Source organism: Narcine bancroftii, chromosome 3 (genome assembly GCF_036971445.1).
Source record: "Narcine bancroftii isolate sNarBan1 chromosome 3, sNarBan1.hap1, whole genome shotgun sequence".
Taxonomy (NCBI): Eukaryota; Metazoa; Chordata; class Chondrichthyes; order Torpediniformes; family Narcinidae; genus Narcine; species Narcine bancroftii.
Window position 1 is genome coordinate 306,737,880 of NC_091471.1, and position 20,544 is coordinate 306,758,423.

The 20,544-nt window shown below is 41.1% G+C and overlaps 1 protein-coding gene across 8 annotated transcripts in view; it reads right to left on the reverse strand.

The window, feature by feature from the left end:
- sh3gl1b (SH3-domain GRB2-like 1b) overlaps positions 1 to 19,420 on the reverse strand; it is a 99,385-nt gene extending 79,965 nt beyond the window's left edge. For 5 of the 8 annotated variants that reach the window (XM_069928842.1, XM_069928838.1, XM_069928839.1 and 2 more), the window contains exon 1: positions 19,209 to 19,420. In XM_069928842.1, coding sequence (XP_069784943.1) covers positions 19,209 to 19,253 — 45 coding nt within the window. In that variant the 5' untranslated portion in view covers positions 19,254 to 19,420. Of the gene's footprint in view, positions 1 to 2,637; positions 2,836 to 18,939; positions 19,058 to 19,208 lie in introns of those variants that run through there. The other 3 variants (XM_069928841.1, XM_069928840.1, XM_069928844.1) reach the window with 3 other exon arrangements.
- Positions 19,421 to 20,544: the final 1,124 nt, after the last annotated feature.

The window sequence follows — 20,544 nt, forward strand, 5'->3', positions numbered from 1 at the left end:
AGTAAATAGACATATAGAAATTTGGTTTAGCTCTAAATCTGATCTCCAAATCTCCACATCTATCATTTTGAAATGTTATGATTTTGTATACACTCAAACCTCCAAGTGGAACTTTAACCTAAAACACACAATTCTGGAGAAACTCAGCAGGTCCAGCAGTGTCCTTTATCTTCTTCTTCTTTGGCTTGGCTTCACGGACGAAGATTTATGGAGGGGGTAAATGTCCACGTCAGCTGCAGGCTCGTTTGTGGCTGACAAGTCCGATGCGGGACAGGCAGACACGGTTGCAGCGGTTGCAGGGGAAAATTGGTTGGTTGGGGTTGGGTGTTGGGTTTTTCCTCCTTTGTCTTTTGTCAGTGAGGTGGGCTCTGCAGTCTTCTTCAAAGGAGGTTGCTGCCCGCTGAACTGTGAGGCGCCAAGATGCACGGTTTGAGGCGATATCAGCCCACTGGCGGTGGTCAATGAGGCAGGCACCAAGAGATTTCTTTAGGCAGTCCTTGTACCTCTTCTTTGGTGCACCTCTGTCACGGTGGCCAGTGGAGAGCTCGCCATATAACACGATCTTGGGAAGGCGATGGTCCTCCATTCTGGAGACGTGACCCACCCAGCGCAGCTGGATCTTCAGCAGCGTGGATTCGATGCTGTCGGCCTCTGCCATCTCGAGTACTTCGACGTTAGGGATGAAGGCGCTCCAATGAATGTTGAGGATGGAGCGGAGACAACGCTGGTGGAAGCGTTCTAGGAGCCGTAGGTGATGCCGGTAGAGGACCCATGATTCGGAGCTGAACAGGAGTGTGGGTATGACAACGGCTCTGTATATGCTTATCTTTGTAAGGTTTTTCAGTTGGTTGTTTTTCCAGACTCTTTTGTGTAGTCTTCCAAAGGCGCTATTTGCCTTGGCGAGTCTGTTGTCTATCTCTTTGTCGATCCTTGCATCTGATGAAATGGTGCAGCCGAGATAGGTAAACTGGTTGACCATTTTGAGTTTTGTGTGCCCGATGGAGATGTGGGGGGGCTGGTAGTCATGGTGGGGTTCCTCAACATGGTTATCCAACTGCACGAAAACCAACAAGGTCAGGTCAGATACAGCAATGAGCTCTCTGAACCCTTCTCCATTAACAATGGCGTGAAGCAAGGCTGTGTTCTCGCACCAACCCTCTTTTCAATCTTCTTCAGCATGATGCTGAACCAAGCCATGAAAGACCTCAACAATGAAGACGCTGTTTACATCCAGTACCGCTCAGATGGCAGTCTCTTCAATCTGAGGCGCCTGCAAGCTCACACCAAGACACAAGAGAAACTTGTCCGTGAACTACTCTTTGCAGACGATGCCGCTTTAGTTGCCCATTCAGAGCCAGCTCTTCAGCGCTTGACGTCCTGTTTTGCGGAAACTGCCAAAATGTTTGGCCTGGAAGTCAGCCTGAAGAAAACTGAGGTCCTCCATCAGCCAGCTCCCCACCATGACTACCATGAGTGTCCTTTATATAGCAAAGATAAAAATACATAACCGACGTTTCTGGCTTAAGCCCTTCATCGAGGTATGGAAAAATGTCAACGTGTCCAAGCAAGAGAGTAAGGGGTGGGGGGGAGGGGGGTGTAGTTGCAAAGGCAGGAGGTGAGAAGTGGAGAAAGGGGACAGCGGCGATCAAGGGGAGAAGGGATGGCTAGGTGAAGGGAGGGGGAGCACTAGAAAGGAGCAGGAAAGGAGGGAGGGGAAAGAGGAGAGCATGTTAGCAGAAAATGGAAACGTCAATGATAATGCCATCTGGTTGGAGAATACCCTTATGGAAAATCAGGTGTTGTTCCTCCAATTTGTGGGTGGTCTTGCTGGGATAGTACACAAGGCCATGGACATACATGTGAGTATCGGAGTGTGACGCAGAACTGAAATGGTTGGCTACTGGGACGTCTCTGTCACTTATTACGGGCTCCTGTTTCATTTGTTTCACTTTAAGGGCTAGTACAGGCAGCAACCATTCACAGCTTTCCAGAGACTGGGTGGCAATAGCTAGTACACTTTATACCCAAATTTGCTTCTTTGGAGAGGAGAAGGGATATTTGTTGTTCTTTCCAGGGACAAAGGTGGTGAGAGAGTCATGTGTGTGGAACACTGAAAGAACAACACTTTACTGATTAGCCACCATCTCATCGAACACTGCGCAGGAATGACTGTGTGATAATGGACAATTCAGATAATTCTCCTTGTCAGGGGATTATTGAACCTCACCATGACCAAAAGAAAGGTCACTTTGACGTACCCATACCTGGGCTTTGGAAGCATTGTGGAAATCACATGTTTTGTTTCCCCTCCACAAGGAAAGGGGAGTTGTAACAACTGTCTGTATGAAAGGATATTTCTCTGGAAGAAACTCAACAAGGATTCATGAGTTTTTTGGCAGTCCAGTCACTTAGTCTCTCTCATTGCCTTCGTGATTAATTATGTGCATCAGTTCAAAAGTCTGCATTGACAAGGGATTTCTAAGACAGAACTTTGGAATGACTTTCCAGAATTGTGCCCAAACTGTAATGGTTTGGGTATCACGCACACATGCACATCATTGGTTTTGATTTGACTAATGTATTATTTTATTAGTAGTTTATAATAAATAGTGTTTTAAAAGAAAAATATAACACTGCCTTGAAATTCCATTGCTGTTAGTCAATGACGAATTCTGAGTCAGGACTTGAGCATCGGGGTCAGGAGCTCCAGTCAGATGAGTGGGAGATGCGGGTGACGGCTGAGTTGAGGTGGTGGAGGGAAATCCATGCTTGTGGAAGGTGGCAGATATTTCAGAAGATCTGGACTGGAGGGCCTCATCTTGGGAACAGATGCAGCTGAGATGGAGAAATAGAGAGAAGGGGATAAAATCCTTGCAGGAGACAGGATGTGAGGAAGTGTAGTCAAGGTAGTTGTGCGAGGTGTTCCAGTCCAGATCTTCTGAAATGCCTGCCTTCTTCCACAAAATTGGCTTCTCCACTACCACCATCAACTCAGCCGTCAGCCGCATGTCTTCTATTTCCCGCTTATCTGATTCCCCTGCCTCCAGATGCAGCAAACATAGAGTCCCACTTATCCTCACTTACCACTCCACCAGCCTCTGGATCCAGCACATTATCCTCCAGAATTTGTCACTTACAACAGGATCCCACCCCTAGACACATCTTCCCCTCTCTGCCTTCCATAGGGACTGCTCCCTCCCAATTCACTCATCCCTCCCCACCAATCTCCCCCGCATCTCCCAACCTTCCCCTGTGGCTGCAGGAGGTGCCAGATTTGCTCCCACAACTCACCACATCCCAAGGCCCCAAACAGGTCTTTTAAGTGAAGCAATTGTTCACTTGTATATCCGCAGGACTTATTTACTGCATCCGGTGGTCCCTACATACGAGAGACTGGGCACAGATTGGGAGATCGCTCACTGATCACCTTCTCTCCATCTGCACCAGTGATAAGAGACCTTCCAGTACCCAACCATTTTAGTTCTGTGTCATAACCACATGTCTGACAATGGCCTTATGCACTATCCAACCAAGACTACCTGCAAATTGGAGGAACAACACTTGATTTTCTGTCTGGGCACTCTCCATCCAGATGGCATTAACATCAACTTTTCTGGTTTCTGCTAACCTACTCTTCTCTTACCCCCTTCTCCTTTCTAGTTTTTCTCCCTCCCTTCACCTAGCCATCCCTCCCCCCTTGATTACTGCTGTCCACTTTCTCCCTTCTCCACCCATCACCTCCTGCCTTTACAACCACACCCCTCCTTATTCTTTTGCTCGGATGCCTACCGACGTTTTTCCATACGTTGATGAAGAAGGGCTCAAGACCATAGGTCAGTTATGTATTTTTATATTTGCTATTGAAAGGACACCATTTGACCTGCAGAGTTTCTCCAGCCTTGTATTTTTTTTAAAACTTCAACCACAGTGTCTACAGATTTTTGTGCTTTAACTCAAGACAATCTGATTAGGTTTGGATTGTTTGAGACCTCCTTGTTTACTTTGAGAATGAAGAGTGATGGTGGGCCAAGCCAAGTTTTGGTATAACATCTTTTATATCAATATTGAAGTTAATTCCTTGAAATTTATTTTTAAACTGTTCTTTATCTTTTTATGGTAGTTTTTCCCCCCAATTAATCCCGGTAAAGAAATTCAATTCCGTCGTTCTGAAGCTTATTTATAGAAGCCTAACGTGCAAAGCAGATTGATTGCAGTTTAGAAAACACTGCAGAATAAAAAGACTAATTGCATATATTTCTCATCTCAATGGGCAGGCTTCACATCTATAACAATCAGTCAACACATGCAGCTTCTGAAAATTACTTTATGAAAAAAAATCTCAGGCAATTTGCAAAGCACAAAACTATCTTGGTGAGGAGACTCCAAATTTGATGACAAAGTATTGTTAAAACTCCAGTGACTTAGCAGTTGGATTATACATACCCAGTAATTGGTCTCACTGAAACCGAGATGGCAGAGACTTATAAAAAAGTTGGGATCACCTGGTCATTTCATACCCTGAAAATTGAATAAATACTTGCTAATATGACTGAACATGTCAAAAAATGACAAATGGTAAAGCATTAAGAGAATTTTTGGCATTACAAAAAGGTCAAGAGGAAAACAAAAGGGGGAGGGGGTGTGGAAACAACTTAATCAACATCAAAAGGACTGATGCGTGTTATGGGCCCAGAGGACCCCAAAACTCAGCATCAATATAAATTCACCACGACAAAAGGTTAATTAAGCAAAAGTTGCTTTTAATGATCTTTCAACATGAAGACAGGATCAAACTTTAACTTACTACGATCGGAGTCACATGATGGAATAGTGGCCAGTAGGAGAAAACCAGCCCTCTCCAGAAAAGAAGAAAAAAAGTGAAGAAAATGGAAAGTTCAAGAAACACAAAACACAACAAATAAAAGATAAAGGTGTGGAGAAAAGAAAGAAAATGGCACCGAAGAAGGAACAATCAAAACAATGGGGAAAAAAAAGAAGGAAAGACGCCGGATGAGAAAGGAGAAGGCCTTACCTGCATGAAGAAGGAGAGACCCGCTGTGGTCAGAGGAACCTCGCCGAGGTTAGTAGAGACCCCGTAGGGTCGCGATTTCCCAACAGCGGGACTGCAAAAATGGCTCACTGAGCCAAACAGAGCTGTGCAATGTGCAAAAGGAAAGGAAAACACCGACAGGAGGGGGGCCCAGCTGTGGAGTGAACCTACACAGTGCGACCAGCTGAGAGATGCCCAACAGCAGTGCTCTCAGCTGGAAGAAGAGGAAAACAACGGAAAAGGGAGTGATGAGAAAGAAAAACAGCAGCAGGAGGACCAACAGATAACTAGCCCAGAGGAAGAGGACCAACATCAAGAAGCCATGAAAAAAAGCACCCTACAAACTGAGGCAAGCAGCTCAACAAGAAAGTCAGAAGAGACACAGATACAAAGAGAAGTAGAAGACACAAACCCAAGAGCAGACACAGAAGAAGAAGACCAAGCTCCGCACAGAGGAATAGGAGGTAAAATGAATGGACAGTACATAGATTTTAAAAAATTTCAAGAACAAATGAAAGCATTAAAAGAATAGTTGACACTAGAATTTAGAGAAATTAAAAGAAAAAAATTAAAAGTACAGAAGAAAAAGTGAGTAGAATAGAGTTCATCATAACAGAAGTAGGGAAAATATTAGAAAAGGTGGAAGAACGAGAAATGGCTGTAGAAATGGAAGTGAACGACTTAAAAAGAAAATTGAAAGAAAGTGACAAAAAAGTTCAAGAGCCACAGGAGTTGTCAGCTCAGAAGATGGATAATAATGGAAAACTATAGTAGGCGAAACAATATAAAGATAGTGGGCCTAGAGAAAGATGAAAAAGGCAAAAATATGAAAGAATTTATAAAAGAATGGATCCCAAAAGTCCTCGGAATGCCAGAAATACAGGAAGGAATGGAAATTGAATGGGCACACAGAACATGAGCCCCGAAACCACAGTCAACAAAAACCAAGATCCGTTTTAGTAACATTTCTGAGACACACAAGAGAAAATATATTGGAGAAGAAAATTAGAATAAAATTAGAGAAGACAAAAAAACCATTGGAGTACAAGGGTCAAAATTTATTTATTTTTTTAACCCAGACATAAGTTTTGAACTCCTAAAGAAGAGGAAGGAGTTTAACACAGCAAAATCGATCCTGTGGAAAAAAGACTATAAATTTATGTTAAGATATCCAGCACTGCTTAAAATAGTTATCCCGGGGGTGCAAAACAGACTGTTCTCGGATCCAGAGAGAGCACGAGAATTTGCAGAATGCCTGCAGGACAGAAAGAGAGATGAAGAGATGTATCAAGAATGAAGAACGACGACAAACTACATATAAAGATGTAAAAATAATGTATAAGTAAGAACTAAAGAAGGGAAGAAAAGGAAAGTAACGGAGAAGTGGGAAAAAAGGAGAAAAAAAGAAAAGAGGGGGAGCTTTGTTTTAATGTGAAGATAAAAGTCTTTTCTGGAGGGGGTTGGGTGGGAGAGAATAACAGTCACTGCGAAATCTGTTGACACTTGCGAACGGGTTCGCAATCCGAATGGAGAGGGGAGTTGTGGTTGCCCGGAAAGGGACAAGGGGCGACTCAGAGAGGGGGGGGGAAACACTTGGGGTTAAGGGAATTTTAGATGTGGGAGTGGTTGAAGTATTTTATGTTTTAGAAGTGTTGTCATACATTGAGTTCAAAAAAGGAAAATTGAGAGATGAAAATAGGGAAAAGGTGGTGGTGAGGAAGTGGAAATGAGCTGTAAACAGAGTACGAGATGGCCATGTTGAACTATATGACTATAAATATTAATGGAATACATAACCAAATCAGAAGGAAGAGGCTATTAAATTTACTGAAAAAAGAAAAAATAGATATAGCATTTGTGCAGGAAACGCATTTAACTGAAGTGGAACATATAAATTAAGGAGAGACTGGGTTAAGGCACGTAATGGCAGCATCATATAATTCAAAAGCCAGAGGTGTAGCCATATTAATCAATAAAAATGTACCAATCAAAATAGAGGAGGAAATAATAGATTCAGCAGGGAGATATGTAATGATAAAGTGTCAGATACATTCAGAATTCTGGAATTTGGTCAATATACATGCACCTAATGAAGAGGATCGAAAGTTTATGCAAGATATTTTTTTGAAGATTGTAGATACGCAGGGGAATATATTAATAAGTGGGGATTTTAACCTTAATTTGGACCCAAATATGGATAAAAATATGGACAAAAGACTAGCAAAAAGAACAAAGTAGCCAAATTTATAGTTAAATCAATACAGGAAATGCAACTTTTCGATATATGGAGGAGGCAACACCCAAAGGAGAAGGAATACTCATATTATTCGGATAGACATAAAACATACTCAAGGATTGACTTGTTCCTGTTGTCAGCCCATATCCAAGGGAGAGTTAGGAAAACGGAATATAAAGCTAGATTGTTATCTGATCATTCACCCCTGTTATTAGCAATAGAACTGGAGGACATCCCACCAAGAACATATAGATGGAGGTTAAACTCCATGCTATTTAAAAGACAGGAATTTAGAGAATTTATTGAGCGCCAAATTAAAATGTACTTTGAAATAAATACAGAATCAGTGAAAGACAAATTTATATAATGGGATGCAATGAAAGCCTTCATTAGAGGGCAAATAATAAGTTATGTAACTAAGATGAAAAAGGACTACAATTGGGAAATAGAACACCTGGAAAGGGAAATAGTAAGTACAGAAAAAGAACTAGCAACAAGGGAAGATGTACAAAAAGAAGAGAATAGGCAGACAAAAAAATAAAATACGAAACATTACAAATGTATAAGGTGGAGAAGAACATAATGAAAATAAAGCAGAAGTATTACGAGCTAGAAGAAAAAAAAACGCAGAAAATATTAGCCTGGCAGCTTAAAACAGAACAAGCTAAAAAGAACTGTATTGGCATCAAGGAAAAAGGACAAACAAATTACATATAACTCAACAGAGATCAATGAAAACTTTAAGGAATTCTACAAGCAATTATACTGAACTGAGAACGAAGGGAAAGAAGACAAAATAGATGAGTTTTTAGCTAAAATTGAACTACCGAAATTGCAAGAAGAGGAGCAAAACAAATTAATAAAACCATTTGAAATAGAGGAAACACAGGATATATTAAAAAAGCGACCAAACAATAAAACACCTGGGGAGGACGGACACCCAATAGAATTCTATAAAACATTTAAAGAGTTATTAATTCCTCCTCTCCTGGAAGTAATGAACCAGATAGAAGAAACACAAAACTTGCCAGATACATGTAAACAGCAATAATTACAGTAATACCAAAGACAGGGAAAGATCCACTAACACCAGCATCATATAGACCACACATGTCAAACTCAGGCCCCCGGGCCAAATTTGGCCCGTGATATAATTATATTTGGCCCGCAAGATCATATCAAATATGTATTAGAGCTGGCCCGCTGGCCGCCACGCCAGTATAGCGCATGCACAGCTAATACTACAAATCCCAGAATGCTTTGCAAATGCATTGGCACCAGCCCATCAGCCGCTAATCGCCCCCACCCCCTCTCTTTACTTTCATTGGTATCTGCGACCTGTCACCCAACTCACGTGTAATAAACCCCTTACGAAAAATGGCCAAACGAAAGACAGAAAACAGGACCTTTCAAGACAGGTGGGAGGGAGACTATATGTTCATCATTTTAAAAGACAAACCTGTTTGTCATTGAAGCAAGTTGTTATTTTTTTGACTTGTTGGCTTGTGAAAAAAAATACATTTAAAAGGAGCTTAAAGGCTATAGAGAAATATTATTTATTGAATATTTTATTTCTCATTTGTTAATGCTTCTTCTGGAAAGAGTTTAACCAAAACTATTATTAAACATTTATTTTAATAAGAAAAAGTTTAACATTACATATGTTGAAAGAAGAGAAAACATGCAGATGTTGTTGAAAATTTTCAATAAATATTTAGTTTGGCCCACGACTTAGTCCAAGTTTTTAATTTTGGCCCTCTGTGAATTTGAGTTTGACACCCCAGATATAGACCAATATCTCTACTTAATTCAGATTATAAAATAGCAAAACTATTAGCAAACAGATTGGTCGACTGTGTACCAAAAATAGTAAAACTAGCTCAAACTGGATTTATTAGGAAAAGACAAACAACGGACAATGTCTGTAAGTTCATTAACTTAATCCATGCAGTACAAGGAAATGAGATACCAACAGTGGCTGTTGCTTTAGATGCAGAGAAAGCCTTTGACGGGGTAGAATGGAATGATTTATTCAAAGTATTACAGAGGTTAAACCTACCAGAGAAATATATTAATTGGATTAAAGCATTATATAAGGGACCATTGGCAAATGTGACAGTAAATGGATATATATCGAACCAATTTAAATTAAGCAGGTCAACTAGGGAGGGATGTCCACCATCTCCCTCACTGTTCGCTTTAGCAATAGAACCATTGGCAGAACTGATAAGAACAGAAAATAAAATAAAAGGGATAAAAATAAAGGAGAAGGAATACAAAATCAGTTTCTTTGCAGATGACATCATCGTATACTCAACAGAACCAGAAATATCAATAAAAGAATTACATAAGAAATTGAAGGAATATGGAGAAATATCGGGATACAAGATCAACGCAAATAAAAATTAAGCGATGCCAATGAATAATGCGGATTACACAGAGCTTAAAAAAGAATCACTATTTAAATGACAAACACAAGCAATCCAATACCTAGGTATTAGATTAGATAATAATTTAGGCCACCTATACAAATTAAATTATCAGCCATTAATGAAGAAATTACAGGATGACCTAGAACATTGGAAAGAATTGCCACTAACACTGATAAGAAGGGTAAATTGCATTAAAATATCTTCACAAGGATACAATACCTATTTCAATCATTACCAGTTTCCTTAACAGAGAAATTCTTCAATGAACTAAAGAGAATAATAAGGAAATTCTTATGGAAAGGGGAGAAACCGAGGATAGCGCTAGATAAATTAATAGAATGGTACAAACAAGGTGGTTTGCAGCTATCAAACTTTAAAAATTATTATAGAGCAGCACAATTAAAATCTATCAGATTTTTATCAAACAAGGGAAAAGTCAGATTGGTCCAAGATAGAGTTAGATAAAATAGGGGAGAAGGTACCAGAACATAAACTTTATGTGGGATGAAAAACTGGTGCAATATAGAAGTTCACCAGTACTGCACCATTTACTCAACATATGGAAGAAGATTCACATAGAAAAGAAAAAAAGAAATTACCACTTCCAAAATTATTATTGACACAAAATCAACTAATCCCTTTCACAATAGATAACCTTTCCTTTAGAGAATGGGAGAGAAAAGGAATTAAAAGAATAGAAAATAGTTTTTTGGGAAATCATTTATTATTATTTGTACAAATATGGAATAACTCATGATACAATGTTTGCATATCACCAACTGAAAACCTACTTAAAGGACAAATTGGGAAGCAGACTAAGGTTACCAGAAGGGAGTAGCTTTGAATATCTGATTACAGAAACAACAATAACAAAAAGATTTATAACAAACATGTACATCAAGCTGCAAGAGAAAGAAAATGATGAAATAAGCTACAAACCCAAACAAAAGTGGGAAAAAGATCTAAACATAAAAATAAAAAATGAAATATGGGAAAACTTATGCTCTGGAACTATGATAAATATAATAAATACGAGGTTACGCATTATACAATATAATTGGTTACACAGGCTATATATCACCCCCCCAAAAGTTAAATAACTGGGATCCAACATTATCAGATAGATGTTTTCGCTGGAAGAAGGAAACGGGAGCAACAGTACATGCAATTTGGGCATGTGAGAAAGTGGAAAAGTTTTGGGAAGATCTAAATCAGGTATTAAATAAAATCACAAAAAGCAACATACCAAAAAATCCAGAGATCTTTCTTCTAAGTTATATAAGTAGTAAAGAATTAGGCCTCAAACTGGATGAAGCGCAAAAAATATTTATAATGATAGCCTTAGCTGTAGCAAAAAAATGTATAATGTAAACTTGGAAATCGGAAGAGAGCCTGAGAGTACAGCAATGGTACATAGAAATGAATTAATGTATTCCATTCGAAAAAATAACATATAATTTAAAAAATAAAGTCACATTATTTGAACAAATTTGGGAACTGTACATGGAACACAACAGAGAGGGCCTACCGCGGACCTCCACCCCCTAAAATGATAGAATGAGAAGAAGACGAAATGAACTGATCCAGTGTGTAAAAGTAGATGAGACAATTTTCTTGTTTATTTTCATTGTGTGATGACATTGTTTCATGGGTTTATTGTATATGTTGAATGTTTAATGGGTTTGGAGGGGGGTGAGAAGGAGGGAGGGGGGTGAGAAGGAGGGAGGGGGGTGAGAAGGAGGGAGGGGGGTGAGAAGGAGGGAGGGGGGTGAGAAGGAGGGAGGGGGAAAAAGGGGAGAAAATGCCACTGTGTATATTCAAGAGGGAAATGTTTGTGTGTATTTTGATTAATATGGTTCATAGTGTCAAAAATATTTTTTTTTAAACTTTAACTTATTACTATCAACTTAACCCCCTTCTAATTCTAAGCGCACATGTACGTTTATGTGTGTGAAAGTTCAGAAAAGTTCTTTGATCCACAGTCCAATCTCACTTCTCACTCCTGCAAGTTCACTGGTTGCAGACAATTCTTAAACTGTGCACACCAGGCTTTGGCGCTTGAAAAGTAAATGGTTACCACTCAGGAAGCTTCTTATCGGTTTTCAGAGAAATATTGCTCGTTAGACCCCACATATGATTCCTTTAGATCAGCCACTTCAGTGTCTTGCCGAAGAAACTTACCCCATCAGGGTTTTCCAGATGATAACCTCTTTCATTCGGATCACCACAGAGTTCCTTTTCTGTCTCCCTTATTTCAAGTGAATCATTATACAGTCACCCATTTCCTCTTATATGGATCACAAAAGCTTTGGCCAGCTGAACTAAGAATTCACAACCGGTCTTCAAAATGGGGTTTTTCCACAAGCTTGCCAGCTGGACACGTTCCAGTCCCGGCTGCTGCGGAATTGTAAAACTGAATTCTCTCTCTCTCTCTCTCAGAGAAAAACACATGACCCTCTTAGAACAGCCAACTGCCCCTCAGACAGACTGCGATTCCAAACCTTATCTTCCGAGTTTGTTCATTTGTTGCTTTCCAAAACAGTAATCCATTACTTCACAGCATACCAAATCAAAACCTATTTGTGAAGTCCTTGTAGGCATTCTTCAAAGTTTTTGCAAAGACACCCAGAACCTGGACTGTCTAGCTTGAGCAAGGCTCTGGCATTTTAAATGAGATCTGTTTTGAAGTGTTTGTTTACGACCTACACTTAAAAAAACCTGCATCAGTTTATCTCCAATAAAACATATCTATTTCCAAAAATAAAACCAATCTGTCACACACTGAAAACTACAATCAACTGCAATTTATTAAAACACCCTTAAGCTCATCACAAGATGGAAATTAGCTTTTAATTTAATTTGAACACATCAATACAAATCCCAAACAACATCAGTTTTAAAACAAGAATTACAACTACTCCCACTCCCCATCTGGAAACAAATGTAGCCCAAAAATTTATGACATATCGTATATTTCGGCATACAAGTTGAGTCTTGAAACTTTCAAAAATCGGGGATAGATTCATACACCAGATATACCTTTGAGACCTTAAAATCAACTCAAAAAAACTGCTGGATGCCAATTTGGCATACAAGTCAACTCCTGAAAACCGATTCTGCGTACAAGTCACCCCTTGGAAAAACAAACGAAAAACCCAACTAAAACAAATTTTCGTGCCACCAGTATATTGGAATAAATCTTTTTATTAAAAACATTTAGAATCCTTCAAAAATCGCTATCATCGTCTGAGGCAAAGATCGCGGCACATCCATATTGCATTGTTTAAACAGTCATTGTACGAATCCCAGTCTGTATCTGATGAGGTGGCTTCAACTTTATCGTCAGTGTCCCACAATAAATCATTTTCTGTACCAAGAGATACCATACTTTTTTTAAAAAAAAGACAATTTTATTACAGTCTCCACTTTCACTTTATCCCATGCTTTGAGCACAAAGTCACACAGCACATCAAGTGATGTTTTGTGAACGATTTTTGTGCACTCATCATCCATTCCATTTTTCATGCACGTCTTTGAATGGCTTGTTTAAGTTTCAATAGAGATGTCAAACTACCCAAAATAACTGCCAAGTATTATGTAGTGCTAATCTACTTTTAGTGTTCTCAGTTAAGTAGCTACAAAACATATCCTAGACCAGCAAACTCTGTTCCTTGCGTAAGCTGCCTGCTCCACACATTTCCTATCCAGAGTTTTACACCATTTTCATCCATCCATCCTTTTTCATGAAAATATACAAAAAATATTTGCTGGGAATTTTATTTTAGGTTTAAGTTTGTGCTTAAAGATTACAATGGGTCTTAACTTCATCCCATCGGCCATACACAGTAACATCACCATAAACCTAGTCCTTTCATGGCCTGTACTTCTGGTTTGCACAGTTTTCACACCTTTCCATTCCACTGTTCTGTTGTCTATCATGTCAAAATTCATAGGGGTTTTGTCCATGTTTCCAATATCTTTCAATGCAAACTGGTGTTTCTGCAGGTATAACTGGTGAAAACTTACAACCTTATGATCAAGATCTTTTGGTAGTTTGTGCAAATTTTGCTTTTTGATGTTATACCAGATATTTCCTGATCATGAAACGGTTGCATCAGCCTACTGAAGCTTCAAAATCTTTACTGCGTTCTGGGTGAGACTTTGCCCACTTCAGTGCAAATGCTCTTATTTTATTTCATGTGACTACGTAGCAATCTTGCTTTTGTTCATGTACTCTTTGTTCAGTGCTGTGGCATAATTTTCCAACTCTGGTCAACCAGTGATTCTTCTTCTCATTGAAGATCATCTTTCTGGTATTTTTCTTCTTTCTTTCTGCAATCTCTTATCAACTTCTCATTCATCAAATTTTCTTGCAGTAGCAGAGCTGTTGGTTTTCTTGGACATTTCTATTACTTTTAACTTAAAACTCACCATATTTTTGTCGTTTTTCTGGAGCCTCCATGATAACAACTGCCCTCATCCAAAGCCCAACAGCTCAGTCATCACTATTTCTGGGGGTCGACATATGCCAAATATGATAAAATCATTAAAATGAGGCTGAAAATAGGGACCCGACTTATCTGCCAGTCAACTTGTATCTTTCTTTGGCTTGGCTTCGCGGACGAAGATTTATGCAGGGGGTAAATGTCCACGTCAGCTGCAGGCTCGTTTGTGGCTGACAAGTCCGATGCGGGACAGGCAGACACGGTTGCAGAGGTTGCAGGGGAAAATTGGTTGGTTGGGGTTGGGTGTTGGGTTTTTCCTCCTTTGCCTTTTGTCAGTGAGGTGGGCTCTGCGGTCTTCTTCAAAGGAGGTTGCTGCCCGCCGAACTGTGAGGCGCCAAGATGCACGGTTTGAGGCAATATCAGCCCACTGGCGGTGGTCAATGTGGCAGGCACCAAGAGATTTCTTTAGGCAGTCCTTGTACCTTTTCTTTGGTGCACCTCTGTCACGGTGGCCAGTGGAGAGCTCGCCATATAACACGATCTTGGGAAGGCGATGGTCCTCCATTCTGGAGACGTGACCCACCCAGCGCAGCTGGATCTTCAGCAGCGTGGACTCGATGCTGTCGGCCTCTGCCATCTCGAGTACTTCGACGTTAGGGATGAAAGCGCTCCAGTGAATGTTGAGGATGGAGCGGAGACAATGCTGGTGCAAGCTTTCTAGGAGCCGTAGGTGATGCCGGTAGAGGACCCATGATTCGGAGCCGAACAGGAGTGTGGGTATGACAACGGCTCTGTATATGCTTATCTTTGTGAAGTTTTTCAGTTGGTTGTTTTTCCAGACTCTTTTGTGTAGTCTTCCAAAGGCGCTATTTGCCTTGGCGAGTCTGTTGTCTATCTCGTTGTCGATCCTTGCATCTGATGAAATGGTGCAGCCGAGATAGGTAAACTGGTTGACCGTTTTGAGTTTTGTGTGCCCGATGGAGATGTGGGGGGGCTGGTGGTCATGGTGGGGAGCTGGCTGATGGAGGACCTCAGTTTTCTTCAGGCTGACCTCCAGGCCAAACATTTTGGCAGTTTCCGCAAAACAGGACGTCAAGCGCTGGAGAGCTGGCTCTGAATGGGCAACTAAAGCGGCATCGTCTGCAAAGAGTAGTTCACGGACAAGTTTCTATAATAACTATAAACTATAAAATAGTTACAGACTTAAATGTAAAATGTAAATGTAAAATGAACATGTTTCTTTTCGTCTTGAAGAATAACCACGACAAAGTAAGTGATTCATGTCACACTTCAACCAACCACATCAGCTACCATGAAATTTTGTGGCAGTTTTTATTGGTGTAAGTGAACTAAAATAACTCAGTAAATGGAGTTAACTTCCATTATTACCAATACATTTATTTATAACTTCTAAAATATTTCTGAGCCATACCACGTGACGAAAAGACACTCCACTGCAACATCATACCACAATACAAAAGTCACAACTATCAGTTTTGGACACCCAGCCAACTGGAATAAATTTCTGAGAGAAAACTTGTACTTTCAATCAGTTGATTGCTGAAATAAACCAACCCACGTGTATACTTCACTACATTAACTGACAAAATTTTGATCCAGCATTTTTTATCTGTCTCTTCATCTCTGCCAACCATGGAGCAACATAAAAAGCAAGTTGTAGAAAAGCACAAATAGAAAACAACAACAAAAAAAATCCCTTGCACCTAATCCCTGAACAGCCACTTAAAAATTCTGCTCTTTTCTGACAGGACTACAATGCTGGCCATCTGACAATACAATGTGGCCAGCTGACAGAAGTTCTAACAGACTGGAGGTTCTAACAGACATATTAAATGTGATCAAACCGCACTGACCCCGCAGGATTCAAGGCAGCCACCATCACCTATGCCCAAGAGAGCAATGCTAACTGGTCTAATGAACTCCCAATCTCGAAGTCCTTTGTATGACTGGTAATAAAACGGATTAAATCGCACCTTCCAGTGAAATTGGACCCATTCCAATTTGCCTACCTTCCAAACCGGTCCGCTGATGATCCTATAGCCTTGATCCTCCATTCCATCCTGACCCACCTAAAGAAGAATGCCTGAAGATTTTGTGATTAAAATCTGCTTCAGGTTCTGTCCATCTTCCTCCATGGAAAATGCCTGACCTGCTGAGCTCCCCAAGCAGTTTGTTGTTTTTCACTCTGGGTTCCAGCATTTGCAGTCTTTTGTGCCTACATTTATCCAAATGCGCTCAAAAACACATCTTCCATAAACAAAGTTGCCTTTATGTGACTTTCATAGTCAGTCTACTTTGACAATTGCATTCTAACAATAATCCTGCCTCTGGATTGTCTTGAGACTTCCTACCATGCTTCAGATTTGTATTTCTGGATAGGAACAGTTCTTCAGCAAAGTTTGCATATGTTAATGGTATTACTTTAAACTACTTCTAAAACCCTTTATTATAATATTTTACAAAAGTGGTTTTGCAGAAGAAATCATCAAATTCATGCCAACAAGGACAAAGAAACAGAATTCCAAAATCAATCTAGTCTTTTCTCTTCAACTATCACCAAGAAAACTCAGTAGGTTTGACCCATGATCACTTTCCCCCGTAATAATAGTGAAAAAAGCCTTTTTTTTCCCACGTGCAAGAAATGAAACCAATAAATTATTCACCCATTGACAACATCACATCCATCTCCACTCCTCATTCAACAACTACACGCTTTTTTTGGGTGGAGATATTTTGATAGCCATCAGCAGGAATTCTGGCAAAATCATTTATGGCACAGACTGTTCCTTCAGCAACTCTCCATTCATGGAGATTTTTTTCCTTTAACTTTACAGTGACTAGCAAGGATTGAAACATTTTAATTAAACCAGTTAAGTAACTTAAAAATCCCAAATTCAACTTAAAATTTTTTTAAATTCCTTTTATAATTAGAAATTAACAGTTTAGTGAACCACAGCTACATCTGAACCATTATACATAAGGGAGCCAACTTCACAAAGAACCTGCCTCTCCATATAACCATATAATCACTTACAGCACAGAACAGGCCAGTTCGGCCCTACTAGTCCATGCCGTAGCAAATCCCCACCCTTCTAGTCCCATTGACCAGCACCTGGTCCATACCCCTCTAGTCCCCTCCTATCCATGTAACGATCCAGCCTTTCCTTAAATGTAACCAATGATCCCGCCTCGACCATGTCTGCCGGAAGCTCATTCCACATCCCCACCATCCTCTGCGTAAAGAAATTTCCCCTCATGTTTCCCTTATAATTTTCCCCCTTCAATCTTAAACCATGTCCTCTAGTTTGAATCTCCCCCTTTCTTAATTGAAAAAGCCTATCCACATTTACTCTGCCTGTCCCTTTTAAAATCTTAAACACCTCTATCAAGTCCCCTCTCAATCTTCTACGCTCCAGAGAAAAAAGCCCCAGTCTGCACAACCTTTCCCTGTAACTCAGACCCTGAAATCCTGTCAACATTCTCGTGAACCTTCTCTGCACTCTCTCTATTTTGTTTATATCTTTATCTCTCACTACTACCTTTGGGACAAGAGGCAGAAGCCTGAAGTCCAGACCTCTTGGTTCAAGGACAGCTATCAGGCCCTTGAAACACAAAAGAGACGGCAAACACAGGAATCTGAAGCCAAACAGAATCTACTGGAGGAATTCCACAAGTCAAGAAGAATGGTCAACACTGAGCCAAAACTCTTTGTCAGAACAGAAACCTCCCCACAGGACTCTGGGTCCACAATGGTCTGTTCTACTGAAACACCACTTTTTTTCCCCTCTAAGACCAACTGTAACTGTGAATATTTATTCTTTATATTTCTCTCTTTCTGTACCGATATAATTTAATGTAGCAAGTAAGATTTCAATGTAAATGTACAATGTATTTATGTGCATGATCTAAATATTATCAACATCATTCTATGGTTAAAGAGCTCTTCCAATCCCCCACCCAAATGGACATTCATCATAGGACAATGCCCATCCTCTTTCCTCACCCAACATCCAATAAAGAACTTTACCAAATTAAAAAGAAATGAGGAGCATCAACTCTGATTTCAGAAGTACCACTACTCCGGTCAGGAACCGAATCTCAATTGTATAGCTCAGCTGTACGGTCACTTGCCACTCTTTTTTTTTTGCATTACTCGTTATAGTCAGTCGCTCTACTTTTTTACTACCCGGGCGGAATGACAGATGTCTTGTTCAAAAGATGCAGGCAAGGAGCAAGTTAACAAAGCTTGAATATTTAAGTTGTAACAGATGTTGCAACTGCTTCTCCATAAAAACCACGAAAGACTGCAGATTCCTCTCTGGACGTATACTTTTTGAAACACAAGAGATTCAAGGATAAACTGGAAAATAAAACACGATAATACTGGAAAACGATTATGCACTTTTCAGAGAATAAATAAAATTGCTGCAAGCTGTCGGTTAAAATGTATTATTTCTCATAATCGAAGCTCTGGGGTAGTCCTCCCCCCCCCCCCCCCCTTTTGGATAATAAATACAATAATGTATAAACTTTCCCGTTCCCAAATGCCATTCGTACAGAGGGTAGAGAGAGAGTGAGAGAGTGAGAGAGTGAGTGAGTGAGTGAGTGAGTGAGTGAGTGAGTGAGTGAGTGAGTGAGTGAGTGAGTGAAGTACGGTCTTTTTTTTGCTATATTTGAACGCAATCTGTTGAAGGAACTCAGACGATCGAGCCGCATCAGTCAGAGGAAAAAGAATGATCGGTCGTGATTTCTCACCCGCTGCTGCTCACGACCCACCGAGTTCCTCCAGCAGATGGTTCGCTCGCAGCCTTGGCATTCAAGTAGAATGTGTTGGCGAGTTGAACACCCAGTTTTAACTGGTGTGCGAGATATGCTGGTGAGAGAAGAAGTTGGGGGTGTTTTTGTTTCGTCCCGGCGCTTGGCTCCTCGCAGCGGGAGCTGAGTGACAGCAGCCGGCTCCAGCCTAGCCGCGCCGCAGCTCCCCGGCCCAGACAACCCCCATCCCCGGCCCAGCCTGACCTCACCTGACTCGCTTTGTAAAACTGCTTTTTCAATCCAGCCACCGACATCGTCGAGCGCTTTTTATCGGACGGAAACTCTTCAGGAGGCTTAAGGAAATAGCCCAGAAAGCGGCAGCCCGGAGCGCGCTGATTTAATGACCACTTCCAACCAGAGCGAAGAAATCCCGGACGGCAACACACTCTGACAGGAATCTTACTACATGGCAACAGCGACTACTTCCGGCAGCGCGACCATCAGCGCCGCCTGCCGGTGGGCAAGTAGGAAACCACCGCCGGCCAGGTCCTCCGCGCGCAGCGCCACCTGCCGCCGCGGCGTCGTCTGATGCCCGGACCTGGCGCCACCTGTTGCTCTGGGGAGTGTGGGTTTCTTGGTCCACCTGTGAGCATTCTGGATGATTTTACCCTTGGAGAACAGTCTTTTTCTCTCTGAAAAAAGTGCAATAAATGTCACAGAAATGTTAGTTGTGGCTTCTAAGTGCTACCAGTGAACGTTTTCTGCTTGGAAAGACTACAGTGGCCATTCCAAAAGGAGGACAGGGTCTGAGGTACTCTATAGTGTTGTTTGCATTTGTAATATGGTTAAATTTCATTCAAAGATTTTAAGCCCACTATGTGTGTATATATTTTAGTAAACCCCATGAAAGTGTTCTGACCATCGATTGAGGATGGAGATCTTGTCGCTGAGGAGGACTTCGCCGTCTGAGCTGCGCAGAGGGCTTTGGATTTGGGGTGAGGGGCCGTACACAGCCTTTAGTGTCTCATAAAGACCCCTGAAGTCGCCAGTGTCGGCGCAAAGCTGGGTTCGTTTGGCGAGGCTAGTTCACCACTCATTTTGGATCTCCCGGAGTTTGCGCTGAAGATGGCTGCATGCGAGATGGAAGGCTCATTTTTTTCTCTGGCCAGGAAGGCTTTGCAAGGTGAGCCTGGTGGGCAGCTCACTTCTTTGTCAGCAGCTCCTGGATTTCCTGGTTGTTTTCATCAAACCAGTCCTTTCCTGGAGGAGAAGCCCAGTACCACTTCAGTGGATTCCAGTATGGCCGTTTTCAGCTGATCCCAGAGGGTTTCAGGAGACATGTCCGTGAGGCAGTTTGCATCCTCGAGCTTTGCTTGGAGATTTGCCTGGAAGTTTCCTCTCACTTTGTCTGACTGCAAGTTTCCAACATTGAACCTCTTTCTGGGGGCTCCACTGTTCTTGAACTTGAAGTGAAGGTTGAGCTTGCAGCGAACAAGCCGATGATCAGTGCGGCATTCCACGCTGGGCATGACCCTGCTGTGGAGCACATCTCGTTTGTCAACCGCTCAGTCCAAGAATCTGCCCTGCTGCAGCTCCCTCAACAGC